This window comes from Passer domesticus, chromosome 2, assembly GCF_036417665.1.
Source record: "Passer domesticus isolate bPasDom1 chromosome 2, bPasDom1.hap1, whole genome shotgun sequence".
NCBI lineage: Eukaryota > Metazoa > Chordata > Aves > Passeriformes > Passeridae > Passer > Passer domesticus.
This window is the reverse complement of record NC_087475.1, coordinates 105,264,316-105,287,879: the sequence shown is the minus strand read 5'-3', so window position 1 is coordinate 105,287,879 and position 23,564 is coordinate 105,264,316. Positions and strand designations below refer to the sequence as shown.

At 40.2% G+C, this 23,564-nt stretch overlaps 1 protein-coding gene across 2 annotated transcripts in view; it reads left to right on the top strand.

Annotated features, from left to right (window-relative positions):
* Positions 1–23,564, top strand: part of GSK3B (glycogen synthase kinase 3 beta) — a 149,412-nt gene that overhangs the window by 108,816 nt on the left and 17,032 nt on the right. Inside the window, exons 8-10 of one of the 2 annotated variants that reach the window (XM_064410274.1) lie at positions 9,365–9,460; positions 19,594–19,632; positions 21,949–22,135. In XM_064410274.1, the coding sequence (XP_064266344.1) occupies positions 9,365–9,460; positions 19,594–19,632; positions 21,949–22,135 (322 nt within the window). The remainder of the gene's footprint in view (positions 1–9,364; positions 9,461–19,593; positions 19,633–21,948; positions 22,136–23,564) is intronic. The other variant, XM_064410275.1, reaches the window with a different exon arrangement.

The window sequence follows — 23,564 nt, the reverse complement described above, 5'->3', positions numbered from 1 at the left end:
GAAAAACTAAAGCTAATCAAAGAATCAGCAAGATTGAAAAAGACCTCTGAAATCAAGCCCAACGTATGACCCAATTCTGCCATGTTAACTAGACCATGGCACTAAATGACACATCCAGTCTTTCCTTAAACCCCTCAGGCACAGTGACTTCACTACCCTCCTGCACAGTCCATTTCTATATCTAATCACCCTTTCTGTGAAGAAATGCTTTCTAGCATCCAGCCTAAACTTCCCCTGGTGCAGCTTAAGACGATGTCCTCTGGTCTTTTCACTTGTTGCCCACAAGAAGAGCCCAACCTCCACCTGAATTTTTGTAAATAGAACTTTATATCATGGTGACTGTCCATGGCTTGATGAGAAATCTGAGTGTAGAGAGACCTTATTAGCAAAACCATAGTGCTCTGCCCTACTATTGGTTTGATTTCGCAATGTGAAAGTAAAATAATGAGGAGATAGATGGTCTCTTGTTGTTGACATGCTTGGCAAGCAGAAATTTGTGGTTTGGTTGAAAGTTTGCTAAGAAGCTGTTAACATCAGTTCTGCACTACTGAAGAAAACATCTGTGAGCCAGTAATTTCACAGCACATATATTCTCCAATTGTGGCACTTATTTGTTTACACTTCAGTTGTATTGAAGCAGAGGAGTACTTCAGTAAAATTGCTGATAGCCTTTGTACCACCTGTGGTAGTAACTTTCTTGAGTAACTCCTAGTAGTGATGATATAGTACTGGCAAACTGATGTTCTTTCTCAAGGCAGCTGAAGCAGTACCCAGTGTAAACGGTATTTCAGTAAATTACAGGTTGAAATTAGGATATTCACCTTCACAGAAACAAACTTCGACAAATTTCTTTAAATATAGAAATGGGGATATTTAATGACCATTACACCTGTGTTGTGCTGGGGTTTTCTATCTTCTGTTAGCTTTGTAGTCCACTACGCACAGAAGCGAAGTGAAACAAAAGTACTGAGGCAGTATGTTGTAGGAAAGTCTGGGGGAAAACACTGTAAATCTTACAGCAGTAATCACAAAAAAGTTGTGAAACTTGAAGTGTAGCATAAAATGTGAGCCTGAATGGGTGGGTACCATGTTCTTCTGGCAGTATTTGTTACCGATGCAGCATATATTCTCGAGGCAAGACTGGAAGAGAAGCTGTGTGCAAACTGGAGAAATTTATTGCTTTTCTGTGCCCTTGTCTCCCTAATCTTCTGTTGTGAAGTTTTGTAAAAACAATTCAGAAAAGCCCTAGCAGAAGGTGAAGGTGGGAATACAGGGAAAAGTTATAATCGATAATATTGTGATCAAGATCAACAGCCATGAGAAATTGTCTAGGAATGGGGTAACAAGGTGCTTCCCTTGTAACACTGCATCCACTTACAAGTATTTCTCATGGTGGGAGTAGAGGGAGAAACTGTTAACCTCAAATTTTTTCTCACCTTTTGAAAATAGGGAAAAAGTATAAAGTGGGTCAATTTTTTTCCATTCTGCCAGGTGTTGGGAGGGATCTGTCCCATCTACTGTGTATCCTTTAAAAATGACCAATGATAGAATTAAGCAGATTTGTTTTTTAACTCTGCAAAGAAGAGATGAAACATTCTGCTCTTAGCACTTCCAGAATGATGCTTAAATTCAACTTAGATTTGAAAGGATGATATAAAAGAAGCAACCACATGAGTAAGTTTAAGTTTTGTAGCCTCAGTATGGCTGAGAACATGCAATTCTGCAGAAATTACCAGAAATGTTAAATCTTGGCACAACATGTAAAACGTGATGTTGTATAAAGTTTTCTTTAGGGTGGGATTCATTAAAAATTTTGACAGGTGGCTTCCACCTACCTCTTCCATTTGCTGCCATAGAAAATTAGTATTTCAAGCTTTCATTGTAACACAGACTTATTTTAATGCTAGCTGGCTGTGGGAGGAGCAGAGCTGTGGGATCTGGCGGTTGTAGAATAGCAGTGAGCTTGGTAGAAGCTTGCAGGCTGGGACCTGGGAGCTGCTGTTTGACTACCTGGGGTCCTGCTTTTCAGATAGCTTCATTGGAACTGTGTGTCTGAAACTTAGGGGCAGGGAAAATGGTGTATTTTAAACTCCCAAAAATGGGCTATAGTAAGAAACTACTTACCCACATGTTTGGAAATACGTCAGACTTCCATCCTTTATATTTGATTGATTCCACTGCAGGAAGAGGTCAGCTTAGAAGCTTTACTGCTGGTTCTTATCAATTCAAGATGATTGAATCACAGTTACACTTGAGGCATTTTTTTTGAGCCAAGATAAACTTTGCAGTTTTCTCTTCAGTTGCTTACTCAGCTATGATTATTCAGAGTTTATTTCACAACACAGCAAGTGAATGCTACACCTGGCTGTGAAGTTTTTTGCATTAGACTGGATAATGACTTCAAAATGCCATCACATTAAATTAGTTCTCCTTTCTTGTGCAGTTCTTGATGACATCCCCTCTTTAGCTGTGTTCATGGTGATATATCAGTTGGCAGAGTTTGCCCTTCCTGCAGGCCATATGCTCAGCATCCTTAGTCCCTTGCTTCATCACAAGCATTTTTGGCTTTTGACAGATTTTGAGACACTTTCAATGGGCTTAATGTAGTTTCATTTCAAGCAGTGTTGCGAAATCTTCTCCATATAGTTGCACCTGGAGTTTTTCCAGACCTACTGTGTATTTGCAAACTGGTCTGAAAAACTGAGCCCCTCTTGAACCATAGCATCACATTCAATTGCATCAAAAGACAGTCCTCTTTTAAATTTTTTTCCTCTTGCTCCTGTTTCTTTAAATATGGTCTTTCCATATGTTCTCAAGTCTGATTGGGAAAGAGAGAACTTTGACCACTTACCCCTGACAAAATGATATTTGATATAGGGGAGTACTGTCTTGGAGCCCCATCTGAAGAAGTAGTTTAACCCAAGTACACTCTTCTTGAATACTTATGCTATTACAGGAGAGAAATCATGTGCTTTTTCCAAATTTTGATTTTGAATGGTGACTCTTACTTTGTATTTTTAGCTCTTGCTTGCTATTCCAAATGTTAGGTTGTCCCATTGCTGGGAATATCTCAAGTGGGTAACCCAATATACTCGTTAAAATTCATGCCCCTACTGGCTTTCAAGTGACATGTCCTTCAGAAATGTGCTCAGTTTCTGAAACAGTCACAGTGGTCGTAGTGTGGATTTCATCAGTGATCCCATAAAGAAATTATATACAAGTAAACACTACGCCTCAGAGCAGTCATGCAGCCTTGTACCTGATAGATTCTTCCAGCAGCCCACGAGGGTCGCAGTTGCCACTTCACTATTTAAAATCCACTGTGCAAGTATAGTTTGGAAGAAGGAGCACTTAGACCACAAGAATGATTTTTCTTTGAGATGCAGTCAGGACAGATTGCTTCGTAAATCTCTAGTCTCCTGTACACAGCTTGCAGTGCAGCAATGGTGGCTGCAGGACTGCTGTGGTCCCTGTGAAAGCTTGGGAGCTTGTCAGCATTTCTGGCCTCACAAGCTCTACATCATCCTAGAACCACCAAGGTAAAACTGCCTGGCATATGCTTTCCAAACTTAAAACATCTTCAAGTACAGTTCCTGCAGACAGTGGTTACTCTTTATTCCTCTTGCAGGAAGTGAATCTCGGAAGGGTATCAGGTTTGTTTCTAAGATAATTATCTTCTCAAAGTTTATGTTTAGTACCTTCCCCATATTCCTCTCAAAAGCAGAAAAAAAAAAAAAAGATCTGTCAAAAGAATGAAGCAGCAATTATTATCTGAGCAGCCCTGGGACATGGGGAGGACAGCATCAGCCAATCTGCCTGGTGTTTTCTTTACCGGAAATATTTTTTCCGTGTGCTGCTATTTAGAGTATGAGATGAATCAACCAACTTGTGAAAACTGCAGGAAAGAAGTGGGGGCTACGGGGTGGGGGTGGTGTTTGCTTTGAATTTTTTGGTTGCTACTGCACTGTGATTATTCCTTGCACCAAAACTGGCATTTCATGGTAATTTAAGAGGAATAATAAAATCTTCTTCTCAGAGTTCCCTGGGTAAGGGGGAGCTAGGGGGGAAAAATGTATGAAAAAGCAAGTTTAATAGTATCAGGAATCCTATTCATGTGTAACTTTTTGGGTTCTTGACAGTTTTACTGCGCCTAATGCTAAGTATAGACTGCAATTATAATATATGGCTCATGCTCAAATGTCAAGGTACTATTTTGGGCTCAGTTTTTGAAATAAAATGAATCCAGTCAGAGTAGTTAAATGGGCAGAGGAGCCTTCTCTTCCGGGAGAGTAAGCCATAGGAGAGTGTTTCGTGGTATTGGATGTGGTCCTGTGCTGACGACCTGCCTGCATCTGACATGGGCTTTCACATGGGTTACATGGGTTCTGTCCTCAGCCCTAAGGGAAGTCTTCTGGCATTTTTTTCCCTGATGTCCCCCGGCATCACAACTTGTCTGTTCCTGTGCCTCACTTAATTCATCACTTCCAGTGCTTGCAGGCAGGCAGTATAAAAAGCTGATTGCCAATTATATTCATGTCAGCGGTGACAATGGGTTTCTTCCTATTCCTGATGTATAGCTCCTTTCGTGTTATGAATAGAAAAAATATCTATATTTAGTTGGCTGTCATTGTTTGGCAAGAAAGTGTTTTTGAAAGGAAGTGTATATAAAGTGGCTAAGTTTATTTTACTTTCTACCACAGGCCTCTTGAAGTATTGTCTCAAGCTGTGTTAGTGCTTGAGATGCTACAATGTGAATTTTTTAAAATAACTATTGGCACACCTCTTACAACTTTCTGAAGAGGTGCAGTCATGTTTGCAGAAGCATTAATTATGCCATCTGGTAAGCCGTAAACATCAGACTTTGAGGAATACATTTCCTCATAAATGTGCACAGTTTACCCAGGGAAGACCACTATACTACTGCAGCCATGGCTCTCTAGAGGTTTCTGATTTAAATTATCACCTCCCTAGTTCAGTTACTATTAGCTGGAGCTTCTGAGCCCTTGCTCCTAACCAAGGTCCCTATGCTTCTAACTGATTACATTCTGGCAAATGTTCAGCAGTAACAATGGTTGTCATAAAGGGCCTTCATTCCATTGGGATTTGTTGAAACTCTTGCAGTTTTCCTTTTCCTCTGCTGTTGCAACTGTGTGGGTTTGGTCATAAATGACTCAGTGCAGTTTGCATAGTGAAGCAGGTGTGGGCAGCAGCTGTCTTGGTACTGAGGTGTAACTGAAGTGTCTTTTGGAGCTGAATAATCCATCTTTTCCTTCTAAAAAAGTTGATTGTAAGAACATAAACTGAAAATCTTTATTCAAGTTCAGAGCTTATTCCAGGTTCATAAATCCCCCTACTTGTTTGGTACGGATGACATTCTTGTGAGCCTTTCTTTATCGTAGCTTTTCTTTAACTGCAGGAGATACATACCATTACCCTACCTTTGTGAACCCTGTTTGTAGAATAAAAATGTTTTGGGGACCTTCATCCATTACAGACTAAGGTCAAGGAAAAAACTTGACAGAATATACTGTGAAACTTGTGTTCAATTTTTGTCCTAGGAGAATCAGAGCAGTGTCCGCTTCTCAGCAAGTATATTCTTTACTTAAGCTTAGTAGATAATGCTTCTTTATTTTTAGTTAAGAGATTATGATAATGACAGTTGGTAATGAAGAGCAAAACTAGTTGACTTGGCATCTTGGCTTGCTTTGACAATTTTTGGCAGATGCTTTGTATTCTCACATCGACCTCCCCTTCATTCATTTGAGAGTCTTCATTCTAGTTATAGTTGATTCCATCAGCTGCATTTTTATTATGACACTACTTACTTTGGTTCTCTTTTTGTTTTTCAAGTATTAAATAGAAAAATAATTAAACTTTTCCTTGGATTTCCTTGAATCCATAAGATTCCCCAGGAATTAAAATAGTATGTGCCAGTCTGCATTGACCTGGATAGTTCAGTATTGGACCCTGTATTTCTCTGACATTTGCAAGATCGGTGGGGATCTTACCAGTGTACAGAGTATGTGAAGGGAGGGTTCAAAGAGGGAGCCATCCTCTTTTCTTTGGCATCCCATGACAGGACAAGAAGAATGGGCACAAATTAAAACACATGAAATTCAATCTGAACGCAAACCAGCTGTTTCATGGAGTAATTCTGCCAAAAATGAGCACAGTAATTCATGCTTCTTTCTCAAAAGAAGAATTTTGACCAATTTTTGCAGCAGCTTAAGTGATTGCTGTTACCAAGGTTACTTGAAAGTATTCCTAATATACTGAAAGTTCTGTATAAATCAGCGAGGTACAATTTCAAATCATGTAACAAACAGAATTGCTATGTTGGGAGGTGAGGAGAGATCCACTACAGGGCCTCTTCAAGATACTGGTACAGTTTTACAGTTTATCACTTTATTCATCCCAGTGTTCTAATTTGTAACTTGAATTGGATACAAAACTTCTGTACTTCCTTCCAAACTACTTCTCTTCTCAGTTTCTGCTTGGAATTTGGGGCATGTTGTTTTGTGGTGCGTTTTTGGGTTTTTTTCCTTTAATGTGCTATCAGTACAGATTGGAAGCGCAGTCTGGTTTTACAGTCTCAAGAGAACAGAGTAAATATAAATACACTGTGTAGCTACTAGCAGTCACTTTTCCTTTTGTACAGTTACTTTATGTGTCAAAGGCTGCTATGTAGCTGAAAGGTCAGGCAAAATCCCTTCTTTCAGCTACCATGATCCCTCTTCAGTACCTTCTTTTTTAAGCATTTGTGAAATCTGAAGTGCTGTTGCTTAGATGCCTGTGCTTGAGCTTAGGAGTTGCCCTCTCCCATCATCTGGAGTTACAGCTGTGCTTTTAGTGAAATGCATGAATAGACATTGTCTGTGAGTTCTTCCATGAAATTGGCCTTGCTTATCTAATCTAAGTTATCTGATGCTATAGGTGGTCTTTAAATATACTTGCACTGTGTAGGCTCCTGTTCTGAGCAGCCTTGGCAACCAAGTGAGTTTGATATTTTTGGGCTAAATTTAAAGTAAATCTACTTGCTGCTTCTTAGAAAAGCTACTGAAGGAATTTTTTGAGGAGAAAGAGGGTAAAGAAGGTAAACATGCTTTCAAAAAACTATTGTTTATACTAGGGAGGCATGATAACAGCTTTTAGAAAAGATGAGAGAGCAATAGAGTGTGGCCATCATTTTTCAGAAAGTTAATTTAAGTAATCAAAAAACTTTCAAGGTTTTAAAAATCACTTTTATCCCAAATTGGGATGAAAATAATATCTAGGGGTGGGAAATTCCCTCACCTTGTAGAACTGGAAAGGTTTGAGAATGATGGTCACCAAAGCTTTGAGAGCAGCACCATCCTGGCAGGGCTGGCAGCTGGGTGGCTGATGCTCTTGTGGGTGCCAGACAGAAAGCCAGCAGGGAAAGGGCACATTTTCCTTTCAATTCTTCTGTCCTTTGAAACTTGAGCAAAATATATGTAATCTGCAGATGTTCTCCTTTTTTACCCCCTAAGCAAAACCAGTGTTTTCAGACATGCCCAAAAATCTGCTGACATTTCTGAGAGTAACCCTTGGCTTTTAGAATTATGTGGGTTTTAAATCCTCATGAGCGATGTGATCTACAAAACATTATTGTTCATTTTATACAATTTGTCACTCAGATTTGTTATTCAAGGAACAACTGTCTGAACAAGTTGTAGAGTTTATTTCCTCTGCTGCTGCTCTTTATTTAAAAGGTTACTTTGTGGATAGGATATTTTTGTGTTGTGCAACTCTTATTTTAAATAGCAAAGAGATACCAAGTTTTGTTCATAATGCCTGATGATAATTTCTCTGTTCCACAAATTACTCAAACAGCAGTTACCTTGCTCTTTTACCTCCTTACCTGACTTTCGGAGTGCAGTTTTGTAATTTCCATTCTTCTAACAGAATGAAAATGTGCACAGATACCAGAATCTGTAACCAGATATTTCTTTATCAAGCAGCAAGGTAGAGTGCCAGTATCTTGTGATCATTTGTTGCCTGATGTGACAGAGCAGTCTGATGAGATGAGGTGATAACATTACGCTAAGCTGTGTGGAGGGATTTGTCGGGGCCAAAGCAGTGCCACTGCAAATCTCATATAGATGAGCCTGAGCCCAGCACAGGGGAACCATTCCTGCCTTCTGCTATCTCCCCTTCTCTCAGCAGAGCAAAGAGGTGCCCAGAAGTGTGTGCAAGCAGAAAACAATGGGATTTCTTGCAGATACTTTGCAATTTTCATATATAGCTAGAAGACAATGACTCTCTCACACTTGGTGCTAATTGAAAAGAAAGCACTAATGCCATATTGTCAGGCTTATTCCCTCAAGCCATTTCAGAAATCCTTTCAAAATGTACCCACCCCTTCAAAGAGATGTGCAGTTGATTGTTATTTCTCGTAAAACTAATTTGCATCCATAAATAACATTGTGCAGATTCTGGGAATGAGAAATACATCTTGGTGAAGGTAAACCACAGTGGTATGCCTTTTAGATACTTCCAAGTTAGATTTAAACTAAGTCTGTCCTCCATGTGGAAATACTAAGATGAGGAAGCACCACCCAAACCCACACGGTTTTGTTTGTGGGGAGAGCAGGAGATGCTCAGCAGTAACTGGCTGATCTTTTAAACTTATCAAAGGACTGCTGTTTGTGACTTGTAAAATGCAGTCTATGCTTCTTGTCTGATCCTTAATCAACCATATGCAGTGAACTGCAATCCCTGAATGTGTTTGGTAGTACTGTTTTATGAAAACCTAATGAAAGTGAACTCTTACCCCACCAAAATATCACTAAGTTTGAGTGTGATGTTTTAATTTTGTGAAAAACTCCATATAATATAATTAATTTTTGACGCTGTGCTGGGAGCATGAGCAGAATTGCCAGCAAGAGACCACTGATGTTGGAGTAAGGGCCACAAAGGTGATTAAGGCACTGGAGCATCTGTCATATGAGGAGAGATTGCGTGAGCTGGCACTGTTCAGCCTGAGGCAGGGAAGGCTTGGTATGGGGTGAGAGATCTCATCAGTGTGTGCAAAAGCCTTGTGGTATGAGGGGTGAAGAAACAACCAGGCTCTTCTTAGTGTTGCCCACTGGCTGGGCAAGTGGCAACAGCACAGAGTAGAACACATTTTTTTACTCTGGCCGGTGGTCAAAGACTGCAGAAGGGTGCCCAGAGAGAGGACTTTGGTCTCCTGGGTGCAAAAGTTTGTTGTCTTGCTCTCAACACAATATTAACTTACTCGTTACATAGATTGACTTCAGTTGTCTCAATGTCTGATAGGTTATACTTCAGTCCAAATTCCATATGAAGCATGTCTAAACAATTTGCCTTTTTTTCTCCTATATAGGTTCTTGGAACGCCTACAAGGGAGCAAATTAGAGAAATGAATCCAAACTATACTGAATTCAAATTCCCTCAGATTAAGGCACATCCATGGACTAAGGTGAGTCTATATGATCTGAATAATAAAGATGTGGGCTGAAAGTAAAAATTCAAGTTGTTCAATTTGTTCAATGACTTGGTGGCTTTCAGTCTAAACTGGGTGCCTTTAACTAAGCTGGGGACCTGCAAGCTTTTGATGTAGCTGAGGAGAAGACGATACTGAAGCAGTACATTGTAGTATCTGTTGGTCTGGGGGTTGCCTATAGGTGGGTTGTTGTTTGATTTGGTTTGGTTTTTGATCATGGTGTGTGTGTTAGTAGCAGATTGCAATATTCTGCATACTGTCAGGCTATCAGCTGATATGCACAAAAGTCACATAGAAATTAGGAAAGTGTTCCAATATGTATGTGGCACTTTTGTAGTGCTGTTAATTAAATAGTGTGATGAGGGCTGAGAGTCACTTTCTTAAATGCTTCTCTCATAGATAATATTCTGTTTGTACTTCTGTAAGTGTGCTGTTGAGTGGAGATGTTTTTTTCTTGGAGTTCATAAGATTTCTTGTTATCTGGCTTCATAGGAAGACACCAATGCAGTACATGCAGGCAATATGTGACCCCCATGACCAAAGAGAAAACTGCTAGCAATGAAAAAAATTACATTGCTGCACAATTAATTGGTCTTCCACATATCAAGCAATGATGAATATTTGACTTCAGAAAGAGTAACAATCATTTAGTCAGCCTCTTGGGTGTGGAATAAGTTAAATACTGAGTCTCAGACAACTGAAGCTGGGTAGTTAACATTTCCTCTGGCTGCATGAGAAATGTCTGTTATAGTCACAGTGTATTTCCATTCCATCTCAGCACTCAGGTTTCCTTCTGCCAAGAAAGTAATATCTGTGTGTGGAAGGGTTGCATGCCTAGCTGAGCACATGTCCAGGGCAGATTCTTTTGGACCAAATACTCTATGGCAGTAGAAATACTGAATAAACTAAATTGAGCTACTTGATAGCAGGCCATATACTGGACAGTACATGCCAGGGCAGTACTATACATCACTGTTCTTGTGGTAGATTCTCCAATGAGTATTTTCCCCACTAATCCATGGTTTGTGTTTCCATCTCAGAGTTACTGTCTGTGTGTTGGTTAAGTGATGTATAATAGTATGGGAGGTTAGTAAATCCAGCAAGGCTTTTTAATATCTTATGTTGCTGAAGGAAAAAATTAGAGCAGATGAAGTCTCTGGGAGTGATCTCTTCAGTTGTGCATTGTATCCTGGCATATGTCACAAGAATAAGCCCAAAAACCTTGTAGCACTGAATATTAGGTTTGCATCTGAATTCTTGCATTGAAGGCGTTGGGATTAGGGGACGTTAAATTAATATACAGTGGAGTAGAAGTGCAGAGCTGTACTGTAGGATATGGAGTTGAGTTGCAGGGTTAGTTTAAATGCTTACATTAGCTTGAAGAGTCTTAAAAATGTGTGCACTTGATGGTCTCTTAGAACACAACTTTTAGCAAATGGAAGCTTCACAAAAAGACTGAACTTCCTTCTGTTTATAAAGAATGGGGTTTTTTGTTGTAGTAGAGGATCAGAGGTGAAATTAAGAAGTGAGACAAGCTTGCCAGAAGATCAAATTTGCCTTCTCCATTAGGTTACAATTAGTTTTGGAGAGCTGTGCTTGCAGTAGAGCTTCTCATTCTCAATTCATTCTGCGCACAGCCCTTCCTGACGTCAGCTGGGTGTAGAGTAGCATTTAAACCAGTTTATTGCAATTGGGTTACATGAGACTTCGTTTGTGAGATCTGTACTTATTATACAAATGCTAAATTTAAAAAATGGATTACCCAGCATGATGCTGGTAATGATGCTTATCTTCTTGGTGTATTACTTCTCAAGATCCTTTCCTTTCAACAATTTGAGCATGATAGATTTAAGTAGTAGTATTACTTAGAATTGGTTCTTACCCTGTTGTATTTGATATAACATCTGATGACATGTCAGTGGGCATAGGCAATCCTCTCAGATCTTCTCTATCTTAGAATTGAATAGTGACAAAAACCTCTTCAGAGCTTTGGCTTTGAAAATGCAGGAGTGACTGGAGAAGTGAAAGTGATAATGTTGTCAGTTGTTTTTCTACCTTTGTTGCCATTGTGTGTGTAACTAAACTGCAACAGCTAGCTGCCAGCTTGCAGCTTCAGAAGCACAAATCTTTGCCATCTAAGCTGAAGAATTATTGAAGATGACAATAGGCAGAAGGTGGCTATTTTTGTTGAGTAGTTATGACCAGAGGACTCAGCAGAAAGAAGGATTTTTTTGTATTGTGAAATAACTTCTAGGCAGCTACTTCCAGCATGTTTGAAATAAAACTGCTGAGAATATGGTCACTCCCTGCTGTAAGCTCTTCGACACAAGAGCATTCTCCTGGTTTTGTGCTGTGTAATAGAACATGGGTATTTGTCAAAGTTGGGTTTGTAGACCCTGCCTGGACTTAGTTTCATGCAGTTGAGGTGCCCAGAGCATGTTTCTATGCAGTCTGGAACTGGTTGTTTCCAGGCCAGTGATCTATACAAAAATAAGGTCTTGCTTTCAGGGGACTTCCTCGGTCTGAAAAAGTGTGCATAGAGGGTAATTAAGAATTTTCTTTGGAAGCTGTAGTATCTGTAGGTTGCATCTGAAATTCTGTGATGCTGACTTGAATAGGATATATCTGGTTCTGGTCTGCTCTCTTAGGCATTTCTGGGAGGCACAGATATGTTACTTTCCTACTCAGTACTGCTGTGATGATGTGTAATCTGCTTACACTTGCTGTTACCTACTTGTGAAGAAGAATGGTGGCTGGTGCTATAGTGCAATGTAATATATTCTGGGTTTTTTAAGAGACAGAGAAATTGTTTAACTCTGAAGACAGACAAATGAAGGGATATTGTTTCTCAGATTCAATACATTTTGGGCTAAAATTGGAATTTTGAGCCCAAGTTTTACAGATGTTTGAATCCTAACTTCATAGATGAATCTTAGGTATTCAGTAGAAATGGATTGGTATTATCCTAACACAGTATTGATACCTTCCTTCTTAAATTATGAAAGCAGTCTAACTAACACTCTAAAAAGTACTTTTCTATGCTGCAGCAATAGTATGAGTTTGCAGTACAAACTGTTCTTGGACTGATTTTTCAATTTGTTGATAATTTGAGAACAAAGTAAGTTTGTAACTTAAGAGTTGGAATCTCCCCTTCTAAAACTTAGAGGCCTCTCTCTCATTTCCAGTATAGTTTTGTGTTGGCCAAGCATGTGTGTGTTTTTATACCAGTTTGCACGCATGAGGCACCTAATGATGGAAGTTCAACATATCCCTGGCTAGCCAAAAAAAGAGAACCTGAACTTTCCAGGAATCTCTCAAACCATTCTTCAGAAACAGGGCTTTCCTCTTGTTTTCCTCTGTTACCTATCCCTACAACCCCAGCCTCAACCGGAGGAATCCAAGACATTTTTGTTCTTTTGCAGGGGTGTTCCTTTCAGAATACCAGTGTGTTTAGCAACTTAAATGTTCTTTTCATCCAAACGTCCCATTATTTTCACTTTGAACAGAATATTTTGTATTCATGGAGGTGCATCTTACAGCCTTTCTGCTTTGGTCTGTGAAATAAGTGGCATCCTGTTTTGAGAGCAGCAGTGTTTTGCAGGGGTGTGAATATAGCTGACTTATAACAGTCAGAGAAAATAATAGGCTTTTAAACACACAGTCGTGTCTTCGGGTATATCTTGGGTTGGAAAACTGGTCCATTTTTTCCAATTATGTCAGCTCATAAAATAAAAGTTCCTACCCTTTCTGGAGATTTGCTGCTATTGTTTTTACTGGGTCATATTTTTGCTTCTGTCTTTCAGCCACCTTGACTTCTTGAGCCTTCTTTCTTCTCAGAAGTGCAGTCTGATTTGTGCTACTAATCTTTATACCTGTTTCTGTTCTTCTGACTAAGCTTCATCTATACCATATAACTCTGTGACTGGAAAGCCAAGGAGGAAATCCAGGATCAAGTGCAAGACTGTAAATCACAGAGCTGTTGAAGTTCAGCTCTGGTGATTAGTTTTCTGTGAATCTTTTGGAAGGGGGCAGGGACAGTGGGACAGCCAACAAAAGGTCTAAAGGCATTTTTCATAAGCTCGTGGTAGATTGGTGTTACTTACCCGTGGCCCCTTACAGCTGCCCTCTATTCTGGCATTACTCAGATGCTGCCTTTAGGTCTCAGATCCCTGCAGTAATGAAAAACAAAGGCAGTGCTGTGATAACTTTCAGAAATATATAAAATGTCCAGCTGTGACAGCCTGCCTTTCCTCTTGCATTTAGCTAGTAAATTATCTTATTAAGGTTGTAGTAAATGTAATAGGATTATGTAGTTTAGGTCCTTTCTGTGTAGGGAAAAGGACTCTCTTGGATCTTTTCTTTTCCCCACCCAAGGATACTGCCACTTGTTTGCAAATTTAATGTCAGGATAATGAAAGATATATATGCATAAATATGCCCATGTTTCATGATGGCAGAACAATACAAGTTGTAAGAGCAAAGGCAGTTTTCTTTACTTAATCATAACCTCTGCCTTGTCTCCATTGTATAGACATGGAAACAGTTTCTACTGCAGGCAGCTCTTAAAAATGGAAAGTGAGTCTCTTCAGTGTGCTGTGGTTTGGTTGCTTTTGTTTCTTCTGTTCTGAAAGTACTTGCAAGATTTTTCAAATATGCAGGCACTTATTTTAAATATACTTTTGGTGAGATAAATTCAAGTGTACTCAAGAGAATGGCTTTATTCACTGTCCCCAAATCTATACTTAGCTGGCATCTGAGTAATAATTTCCAAGTAAGTGTTGAGTTGGAAAAAGGCAGGATTCATTTGCCTGACAGTGGAAGAGACAGGGAGAAAAACTGTCTCTTGTTTAGATTAATTTTGAGCATCTCTGCCCCTCTGTTGTATACTGTCATGGGTAAATACAAGGACTTTTCTCTACCTTACTTTGCCTTCACATTAAACTTCTGTGAGATTTGGGCAGGATCCCTCCCAACTTCGTAAGCACTTCCTTTTAGTTTTAGGGGCTTTTTCATTGTTGGTACTGTTTAGGGTGGGGTTTTTTTTGTCTATGTCTTTAAGCCATGTAGTTATAGCATAGGAAAACAGTGCCTAAGATGAGACTTCAGACTCCAGCTCATCCTTTCTGGCACTTCTCCAAAACTATTGGCCAATTCTGGCTGCAGCTGAAGTTGTGCAGAACCACATTTGGTTGTGCTAAAGAGTAGCTTCGGATATAGACTTTAGAATTCATATTTCTGACTATATTATGAAGGAGTTTCTGCTAATACTGTAAAATACTTGACTAATATTTTAGTCTTTATATCCTCTTGTGTACATGTGTGTTCTGTATGTACACACACTGTACCTTGAATGTTGAATAATTGTGTGCTTGTAGCAAACAATCCTGTTGTCTTCTGCACACTCTGGGACTGGATGTAGACTCTGGTCTCTCTCATGAATATGTTTTTCCACCCTCCAGAACTGGTTTCATGTCTTCATCCTGTCCTACTCCTGCTCTCCTTGTTGTTGTCTAGTTTATAAGCAGATTGTTTTGCTTGTAATGCTTCCAAAGTGACTGCTCATGCTGTAGATTCAAGGAAGAATCCAAACAGTCAAATGAAAAACAGACAGCTCATTTTGTCACTTCTAATTATAACTGATGACAAAAGAAGGCGAAAACTCTTTTGTCAGAAATCTTGTAAGTGGACTTGGATCTGGGTTCAAGATGAAAATGAAAACTCTTCTTTCTGAAAGTTTAGTCTGTTCTTTTGTAGAGGAACAAAGATACAGTGAGGATGAGATGTTTCTTTGGTTGCAGTTCCGTTATTGGCATTAAGCTCATAATGGAGCCGGGTCAGCTCTCCACCTCCCACCTGCATCGTCCTGAAATGCGTTTTGCTTTGCAGGGTGGTAAAAACCTCTTGAACAACACATGTTCAGGATTTGGATTAATTTCCTTTATCTGACTGACCATTCTGCCCGGACTGCAGATGTTGGGACAAGGGACCAACAGCAGATCGGCGTGTCCAAAAGGGCAAAACTCTCATTTCCAGCATGAACTGGATTTGATTTGTGCCTGTTGTAAAACTGTGCCCTGACCTTTTTCTAAAGAGTACAGCTCTGTTTTTTGCTTGATGTGTAACGACTTACAAGCAAAGAGTGAAAACAGTTCTTCTCGAGGCTAACTTAAAAGTTAAAAAAAAGCAAGCTTTTCTGGCAATTTCATATTTGCCAGCTCCTTTTGCAGCAGCAATGATTTTTGACAGTGTAAATCTCATACTGAGGAAAGAAACCAGGTTTGCTGGGTGGTAAATTGCCCTGCCTCTGCCCAATTCGTATGCAGTAAAGAAAGTACTGCTTAGCAGTAAATGAGTGGGCACTAATGCAACATTAAGAAAGGATTTCCATCAGTGACTGTGGAAATCAAATGCTGAGTTTAACATGTCCTCTGCAGTGTACCATCTGTTTAGCCATGCCACTGCAACACATCTGTCTAGGCTATTCATAGCAGCTCTCCCAGCAAGGTTGAGAGCACTGAGGTACATTTTTGGGGGTTCTCTCTCTAGAGAAAGGGAGCTGGTTTTTTCCTCTTAGCTTTGTTGCTTTCCTTTGGAGCTTGACAGAAGTAGAGCACATGCACTGGGTAATAAATGTGAGCTCGTTCCGTCTCCACGGGGTCCTCAATGGAAGGAGCCCAGTAAAAAGTGTGTGGTCTCGACAAGAAGTAGCTTTGAAGACAGGTTCCTGGTCCTGTTCCCAGTTCTGTGTTGGCTCATTTGTAAGCCACTTAACCCTTCTGTCTTTACTTCATTTTCCCCTAAGTGCCGTCAGATAGGAATTCTTGACTAATCAGGCATTTACTGTTTCTGACGTGCTTTTGGAAAAAATAGAGAGAGATTTAATCAGAGAAGGAAATTGGGGGGATTATTATATATTTTAAAATATCTCCCAACACTAGTGCCTCTTTCGTGGACATCTTTTAACCCCCATTTTTTTATCGTGTGAGTTTTACACACTTGAAAATAGCCAAATGGCATATTTCAGAAATCCCATGTTGAAATTCTCAGGCTTTTGGAACAAGATTAGTCCCAAGAGCTTCAGGTGCAGCCTTGGGGATTTTTTGTGCCAGGTAGAGCTCAGTGCATACATTGCTGTCTTGAATGTGTCCCTTCCCTCTTCTTTTGTTTGTAAATGTGTTGTGTTTCTCATGAGCCTTATTGTGTTAAACTTGGTTGATCAAAATACTGCTTCATAGTAATTGTATTGTATGATAGCATTTTTTAAAAGTTGATTCGAGGGTTGTGTTCTACATTGATGATTGGCTTGTAAACAGTACAAGCTTTTGGTGGAAGGGAGGAGCTTTCTCTCTTACCTAATGTTCATATGCAATAAAAAATGTGCTTACAAGCCGAAAGGATGTGCACAGACTGTCAGCCTTGACTCGGTGTGGGTGGTTCTTGGCAAAGTGTGTGAGTCTGAAGCTGGTGAGGAAATTTTTAACCATGGTGTCACAAACTTGATGCGTTAGCAACAGATGTCATTTTCCTAAGCCTCTGCTCTCTTAGGTAGCACAGCATGCGGTCAAGTATTCACAATCTGCATGCAAGATGCACAGTGGTTGATGGCATGAAATCATGTCTTTTAATACACACTGGCTAGAAGAGCACCTTGGTGTCACATTGTGAAGTTTGGCTTTGGGGCTTAATTACACCAAGACGATGGAGCTCGTGTTGTGCATGGAAAGTTTGTTTGAGGAATGGCAATGAATTGAAAGTCAGAGCAACCATTCTGTTAAAACAATACTTAGCTCTTGCCCCATGTGGTTTTATTTGAGAGCTGAATGCTGATGTGAGTGAAGTGAAATAGGAGAATTCTGTGCTTTCCATAATTTTGTTTCATCTTTCCATATCTGCAGAAAAATAAAATTCAGAAGGGGCTTAAACTCTGCTACATGGGTAGGAACTATTTCCAATTAGTAAGATAAAATGTGACTGCTCTGCTAGTGCACAAAGCCTTCATCTGAATTGAAGTCTCTTGGGGATGAGAGCTGTGTAGTGCACCAGGGGCACTTAAGCCTGAAATGTTGAAGAAGGTGGTAGTTCCAGAAAAATGAAGGGGGAGTAAAATAAAAAAATTTGCATTGATGGCAGTTCAACTTAAGAAGGAGAGAGGAATGTGTCAGGCCTTGCTGGCTCGCTTTTAGGGTCTGTTGGTATTTGAGCATCACTAGCATGCCTGAACAAAGAAACAACTCGTACTGGTCCCTCAGCTTTTTGGTGAGGTATAGATTTATTGGCATCTGAAGTGGGGAGGGAAAAACCAACAAAAGAACCAAAAGCTGTGGCTTTGGATGAGTCAGCATTTCCATTTGACATGATCATCCAGAGATTTTTGTAACTCATTCAAAAAAAACCCCAAAGAAAAAACAGCAACCTGGGTCTCAGCCTGAAATTCATTTGCTTTGCAGAAACAAGAGGTTTTGAGTTATTCAAGTGCAAATTTTTCTTGAAGACTATTGTATGTAAAGCATTTTTTTTGCATTTGTTTATCTCCAAAACAGGTTCATTTTTTAAAATGAAAACTTGAGCCTTCGGTCCCTCCTGTGGACAAATAGCCTTACACAAGGTCTTGTTTCATTTTAGAAAAATGAATTGCTGCGCCGGTGGGGTAGTATTTGATTGCTTTAAAAGTTCCTGTCAGTGTTTTATTTTTGGTTTTGATTTTGTTTGTGGACTTGCTGTGCCTTTTGCCCGGCCGTATTTAGTCTGCATACTAAATGTTAGTCTACCCAAACACTTTGTGCACTTAGCTTTTATTCCTTTTTTTTCCTTTCTCTTTTTTCTTTCCTTTTTTTTTTCTTTTCTTTTTTTTTCTTTTGCTTTCACCCAAATGTATTTTAGACCGAGACAGACTTTGCTCCGATGGGCCGGATTTTAGTCCGTGCACTAAATTTTAGTCCGCAGACTAAAAATAATCCGCGGATTATTTACTAAATTGATTCCCTCACTGAGAACTACAGAGACTTTAAACTCCTGCTGAGACGTATGTGCAAAGGGCTTCACGGCTCACAAGTCCCACTGTCTGTCCATCCTCCTGCCCCTTCCCACCACGGAGCATCAGCCCAGCATTGCCTTGGCATCGGTGCCCCGTGGCATGGAAGTGCTGGCGTGGCCATTGCCGTGGGCAGCAGCTGCTCTGGTAGTTCTCGGTGGGTGAATTGGGCAGCTTTCCTGGGGGAACTTTGCTGAATGGGAAGAGCTAAAAGACCATAGAGGGCTTTGCTTTTATTTCTTAGGGTGTTATTCAAAAGGGAGGTGGGAGGGGACAAATTGAGGAGAAAAAAATTTCTTAAGTAACGGGTGCGACGGGTATGAGGGGGAATAAACCCGCAGTAGAGAGAAATTTAGTCCATACCCGCACTCCTGAGGTGGTACGTCCAGTTCCTGAAGAATCCTAAAGAGATAATGCCAGCAAACAAAATCCAGTGGAGGGGGAAGTCAATCCAAAATGGAGAATAATCCGCGGCGGCCTGAGGTACTCATAGTGCACACAAATTAAAAGTATCCAAATTTAAAGCATAGATCTCAGATTTTTACTTTGTCTTCTGCACAAATTACAAATTGCTAGGGATTTGGGGTTTTTTGAGAAAAAACCCAAAAACCATCCAAAAGTTTACATTGTGTGTCTGGGACAGATATACAAGTGGGATGCATCTTTGGAGAGAAAATAATCTGGCCACTTGGTTCTGTGGACATTTATATCCAGGACCGAGGACTGAAAATTCCTTATTATGGCAATTTCAATTACCCTTTTAGTTCAAGTTAGAGTTTTGATTTCAATTTTTTTTATTTTTTTAGTAAATGCACTGGCATTGGAACATAAATTTCATATAGAAATGTTTCTATACTATGCCTCACCATTGCACAATCGATTTTTTGGCATACACTGTGGTGAAGTTGGACTTGCTGCTATGGAGACTGATGTTTAAAGTTTCTAATTGTATAAACATTTACTATGTCCCCCACACCATGGATTTCTTATAATATTGGCTATATTTTTCCTTGCTGGACTATTCTCTTTTGGATTGACTCCCCCTGTTTGGATTATTTCACTGCATTATCATCTTTAGGACTCGTCAGGAACAGGACATTTCACCTCAGGAGTACGGGTATGTACTTAAATATTTTTTCAAATTACTAGGCCTAGCCTTGAAAAAAAAGGAGACAAATGCTAGAAGTGGAATAATTGAGTTCAAACTACATCATTGAGGCAGCAGTCAGGTGAAAGCTGATAGAGATGAGGTGGGCACAGACCTGTAACTTGCTTCATGTGTTAGTCACCACTTGTTGCAGGGGAAGGCTATGTGAGCCCTCCTAGTAAATATATATTTTTCCCCCCTTCCTGGTTTGAAGCAGTTAGGGTAGATTTTGGGAACTGCCTACCCCAAATGACTAATTCCAGATCCAAAAGCAGGCTGAGTAGTTTATAACAGGGTTTAGGAAACATGTTAGGGTTTCAAGGACTTGAAAATGAAGAGTTTGAGTGGACAAGCAAGTACTCCTTTTACATATGTCACATTTGTGACCGTCTGCCTACTAATTTTCTCAATATAAGAGCTTGTCATCTTTGCCTTAAGGAAATAAAATAGTTTTCTTTTTAAAATCTGTATAGTGACTTATATGTGAGCTGTACTGAGGAGAAAAACACAGCTAAGAGTGAAGTACTAAAGTTGCAAGCTGTGATAAACTTGTTAAAATATTACTGTGAAGGTGCATGAGGGAGACCTCAGTAATTTTACCTCTCGTTAAATACAAGAGCAACTTCACTTCTGTGGGTTTACCTCAAGACATACACATTTGTGCTACTTACCGTGTGGAGGTGGGGGGAAGCCAGAAGGCTTTTTTTTTTTTAAACTGGAGACAGTCTTGGATTTTGTGCTGGTCAGGCTGTGACTTGGGAGTAATGATTGCATCCTCTGTGTGCTGTGGTCACAAGCAGCGGGCACAAAGCAGCTTCTGCTGCCTTTTCAGCAACACAGTGGTCAGTACAGGTTCTCTGCCAGCAGCGTTCAGCTGAACCCTTTTTTTTTGTCATTATAGGCCTCGTGTGAAAACTTTTGCAGTTTGTTTTGCAGTAACCTGGTAGTAGGAATAAAGTCAGATCTTCCTGTACATGGCTCCCTGACTTCGCTAGTCAGGATTCCGTGCCACTCAGTCAGCACAGCACACACTGCAGCAAACCCAGTGCTGCTGGCCCAGTTGGGTACCAAGGGCAGGAAGTTTCAGTCCCTGCAGAACTTGGCTTTTGTGTTGCATTCTCATTCAAGAGAGCCTATATGCCTGGTTTAAAACCTCCTAAAGGAGTGCCCGTGCAAAGTTTTTTGTCTGTGATTAACTAGCATGTCACGCACTGATGATTTTTTAAATTTTTTTTTCCCTCTCCTTGGTGCTGTGTGGCTTGAGTTCACCTGCACTGCTGCAAAGGCATTTTGCATTATCTCAATTTTTACCAAAAATGCTGAAACCAGAACGTAACACTTGCGCCCACCCTACTCCCTTTACCCCAGACTGCATTTTATGTGCAGCATAGCAAGAGACAAGTGCTTGAGGAGGCCATCCAGGTCATGTACATGATTAACTCCTATTTTGCTTATAATGGAATGAGAAAGGAGTATGGAGACTGTGGTTAGCAGTCAATAGAATGATTCTTAGAGGCTTAAAACAAAGCTGCAGCACAGAACTGCTTTTTGTAATCACTCAAAGTGAAAATCTGTTAGACTAAAATAGTTGGGGTTTTTTGACACAGTTTTCAGCTGTCCTTATAAATACCAAATGTGCAGGAATTATCCCTATAAACTTACAGGAGTAGCTTGCCAGAATAAGGTCACAGAAGGAGTAACTTGCAAATTGGAGCTAGACATTTCCTGCACCCCACCCGTGCTTTCCTTGTTGTTCTCCAAAAGCTGAACAGCAGCCTCCATAGCAACAGTCTGACCTGCCTGCCTGCAACAGTCCGTGTTAGTAAGACTTCTTTCGCTAGCCAGAAGAACCCCAACCCAGAACCGTAGCGGGGCTGTATTATATTTTTACATTCAGTGAATCCTGCTCATTTTGAACCTCCTTCCCCACCTTCACTCCACCCCATATGCATGGCTGGTAGCACCTGTGTGTGTTTGTCATGATTTTTGAATGAGTTTCCCCTTCATTCTCAAAGTTGTTTTTCTGAGTGCGCTCTCATGAAGTCTCTTGCTGGCATTGCACCTTCACTCTAGTGCAAGGCGTTGCAATTAACCCTTTCTCAACCCCAGGAATGGATTTTCCCACACTTACTGCAGGACTTTGATTAGCACAAACCGCAAGTTTGTTCCAGCTTGCTGGGCAATGAGAGGTTTAATTGCTCTGACTTGCTTCTGGTCAACAAAGAGATGAGACCTAGATGCCAGACAACGTGTTTCTCCTTGCTTGTTTCCTTGTTGTCCCCGCAGGTCTTCCGGCCCCGCACTCCCCCCGAAGCGATTGCGCTATGTAGCCGCCTGCTGGAGTACACCCCCACGGCCCGCCTGACTCCCCTGGAGGCCTGCGCGCACTCTTTCTTCGATGAACTACGGGACCCAAACGTCAAGTTACCAAACGGGCGAGATAAACCTGCACTCTTCAATTTCACCACTCAAGGTAGCCTGAGAGCATTGAAGGATCCCTTCTGTAGGAGGAAGCAGTGGGATAAACGTTGGTTGTAGTGCAGATGTTATTCCCTTGGAAGTAAAAATCTCTGAGTAGTACTAAGTTTATTAAGTAGTTGCATAACCAGCTGTCCTTTTCAAAAGGAGATGAGAGAGTCTTGAAGTTACAGGATTTTCAGAGTCTTGGTTCCTCCAGTTCAGTTGTGCTGAGGTCCTGAGGGTGGTTGTTACTGGATTGCATCAGGAGGGATTACATGCTTACAGCATGTGTCTGCAGAGTATGAATATGGATAGGTCAGGGTCTGCAGCTGGGCTGATGGCTTTGTGTGAAATATCACAGTCAGTGGACCATGCAGGTTAGAATATTATTTGGAGATGGTCCTGCTGCTTACCTGAAACACAGTAGCCAAGTAATAATGCGTGTTAGGTTTGGCAGGGAGTTTTGTGGTGTTGCTGCCCATTTTGGTTCTAGATGCAAGATAAATGCAGATGCTTTACTGTTCAGATTTTATATGCTGTACAGTTCATCTGGCATTACACTGACTCAGTCATTTAGAAACTGTAAAAATAAATGTACAACTAACTTTCTTATTTGAAGCTAGGCTAGTATCAGATTTTAAAACCATTCATCTATTTTTTTTCTACAGAAGTCAGAAATGCAAAACTGATATTACTCCCCAGAATAGTTTTGCCTGCCAAGACAGAACATGTGAGAAGTATGGCATACAAATATGTTTGTAATTAATTTTTGAGCACTTTTTCTGTTATTTTTCTTTAAGTGATTAGCTGCCAACTCTCACCCTTTGAGCAAGAATAGTTCTGTATGCATTTTCTGTTGAAAATTTAGAAAACACCTTTTGGCCCATTTAGCATCAATGTCATTTTTCAAATTCTTTAGTGCATGCCATGCCCCTCTGCCAAAATGTGAAACAGCTCTCTCCTTCCACTTGTGGAGCCTTTTTATTAAAAAAAAGGCCATTTATGAATCATAAACACATTAAAGTGGTCAAGTGTAGCACAAATAGCTTGTGCTTCCAGATCACTGTCCTCTGTGCTGATTTCTGTATCTGTTATTAGAAATTCAGTAGTTATGTTACAAGTGCTTCCTTGTACTCCTGGGATGCCTTTTGTTTTGCCCCTCTAAGGCCATCTTCAGTAGCTAAAATAGTTTTGATGCCAGTATCTTAAATACAGCTTCACCCCTGGTTTTTTTTGAAGATTGATTAATTGTTTCATTATGATATTAAGATTGAACTTACCTACTGCATGAAAACAAGGTTTTTAAAGGGTTGGAAAGCTCTATAGTGAGTCAATTCAAAATGTTTTTCTTAGGGGAAAAACAGATATATATGTACTGGGAGTGTGTCCCTGGTTCCCTCAGATAGTGTAGAAGCTGCTGGATAAGCTACCCTAATGCTCAA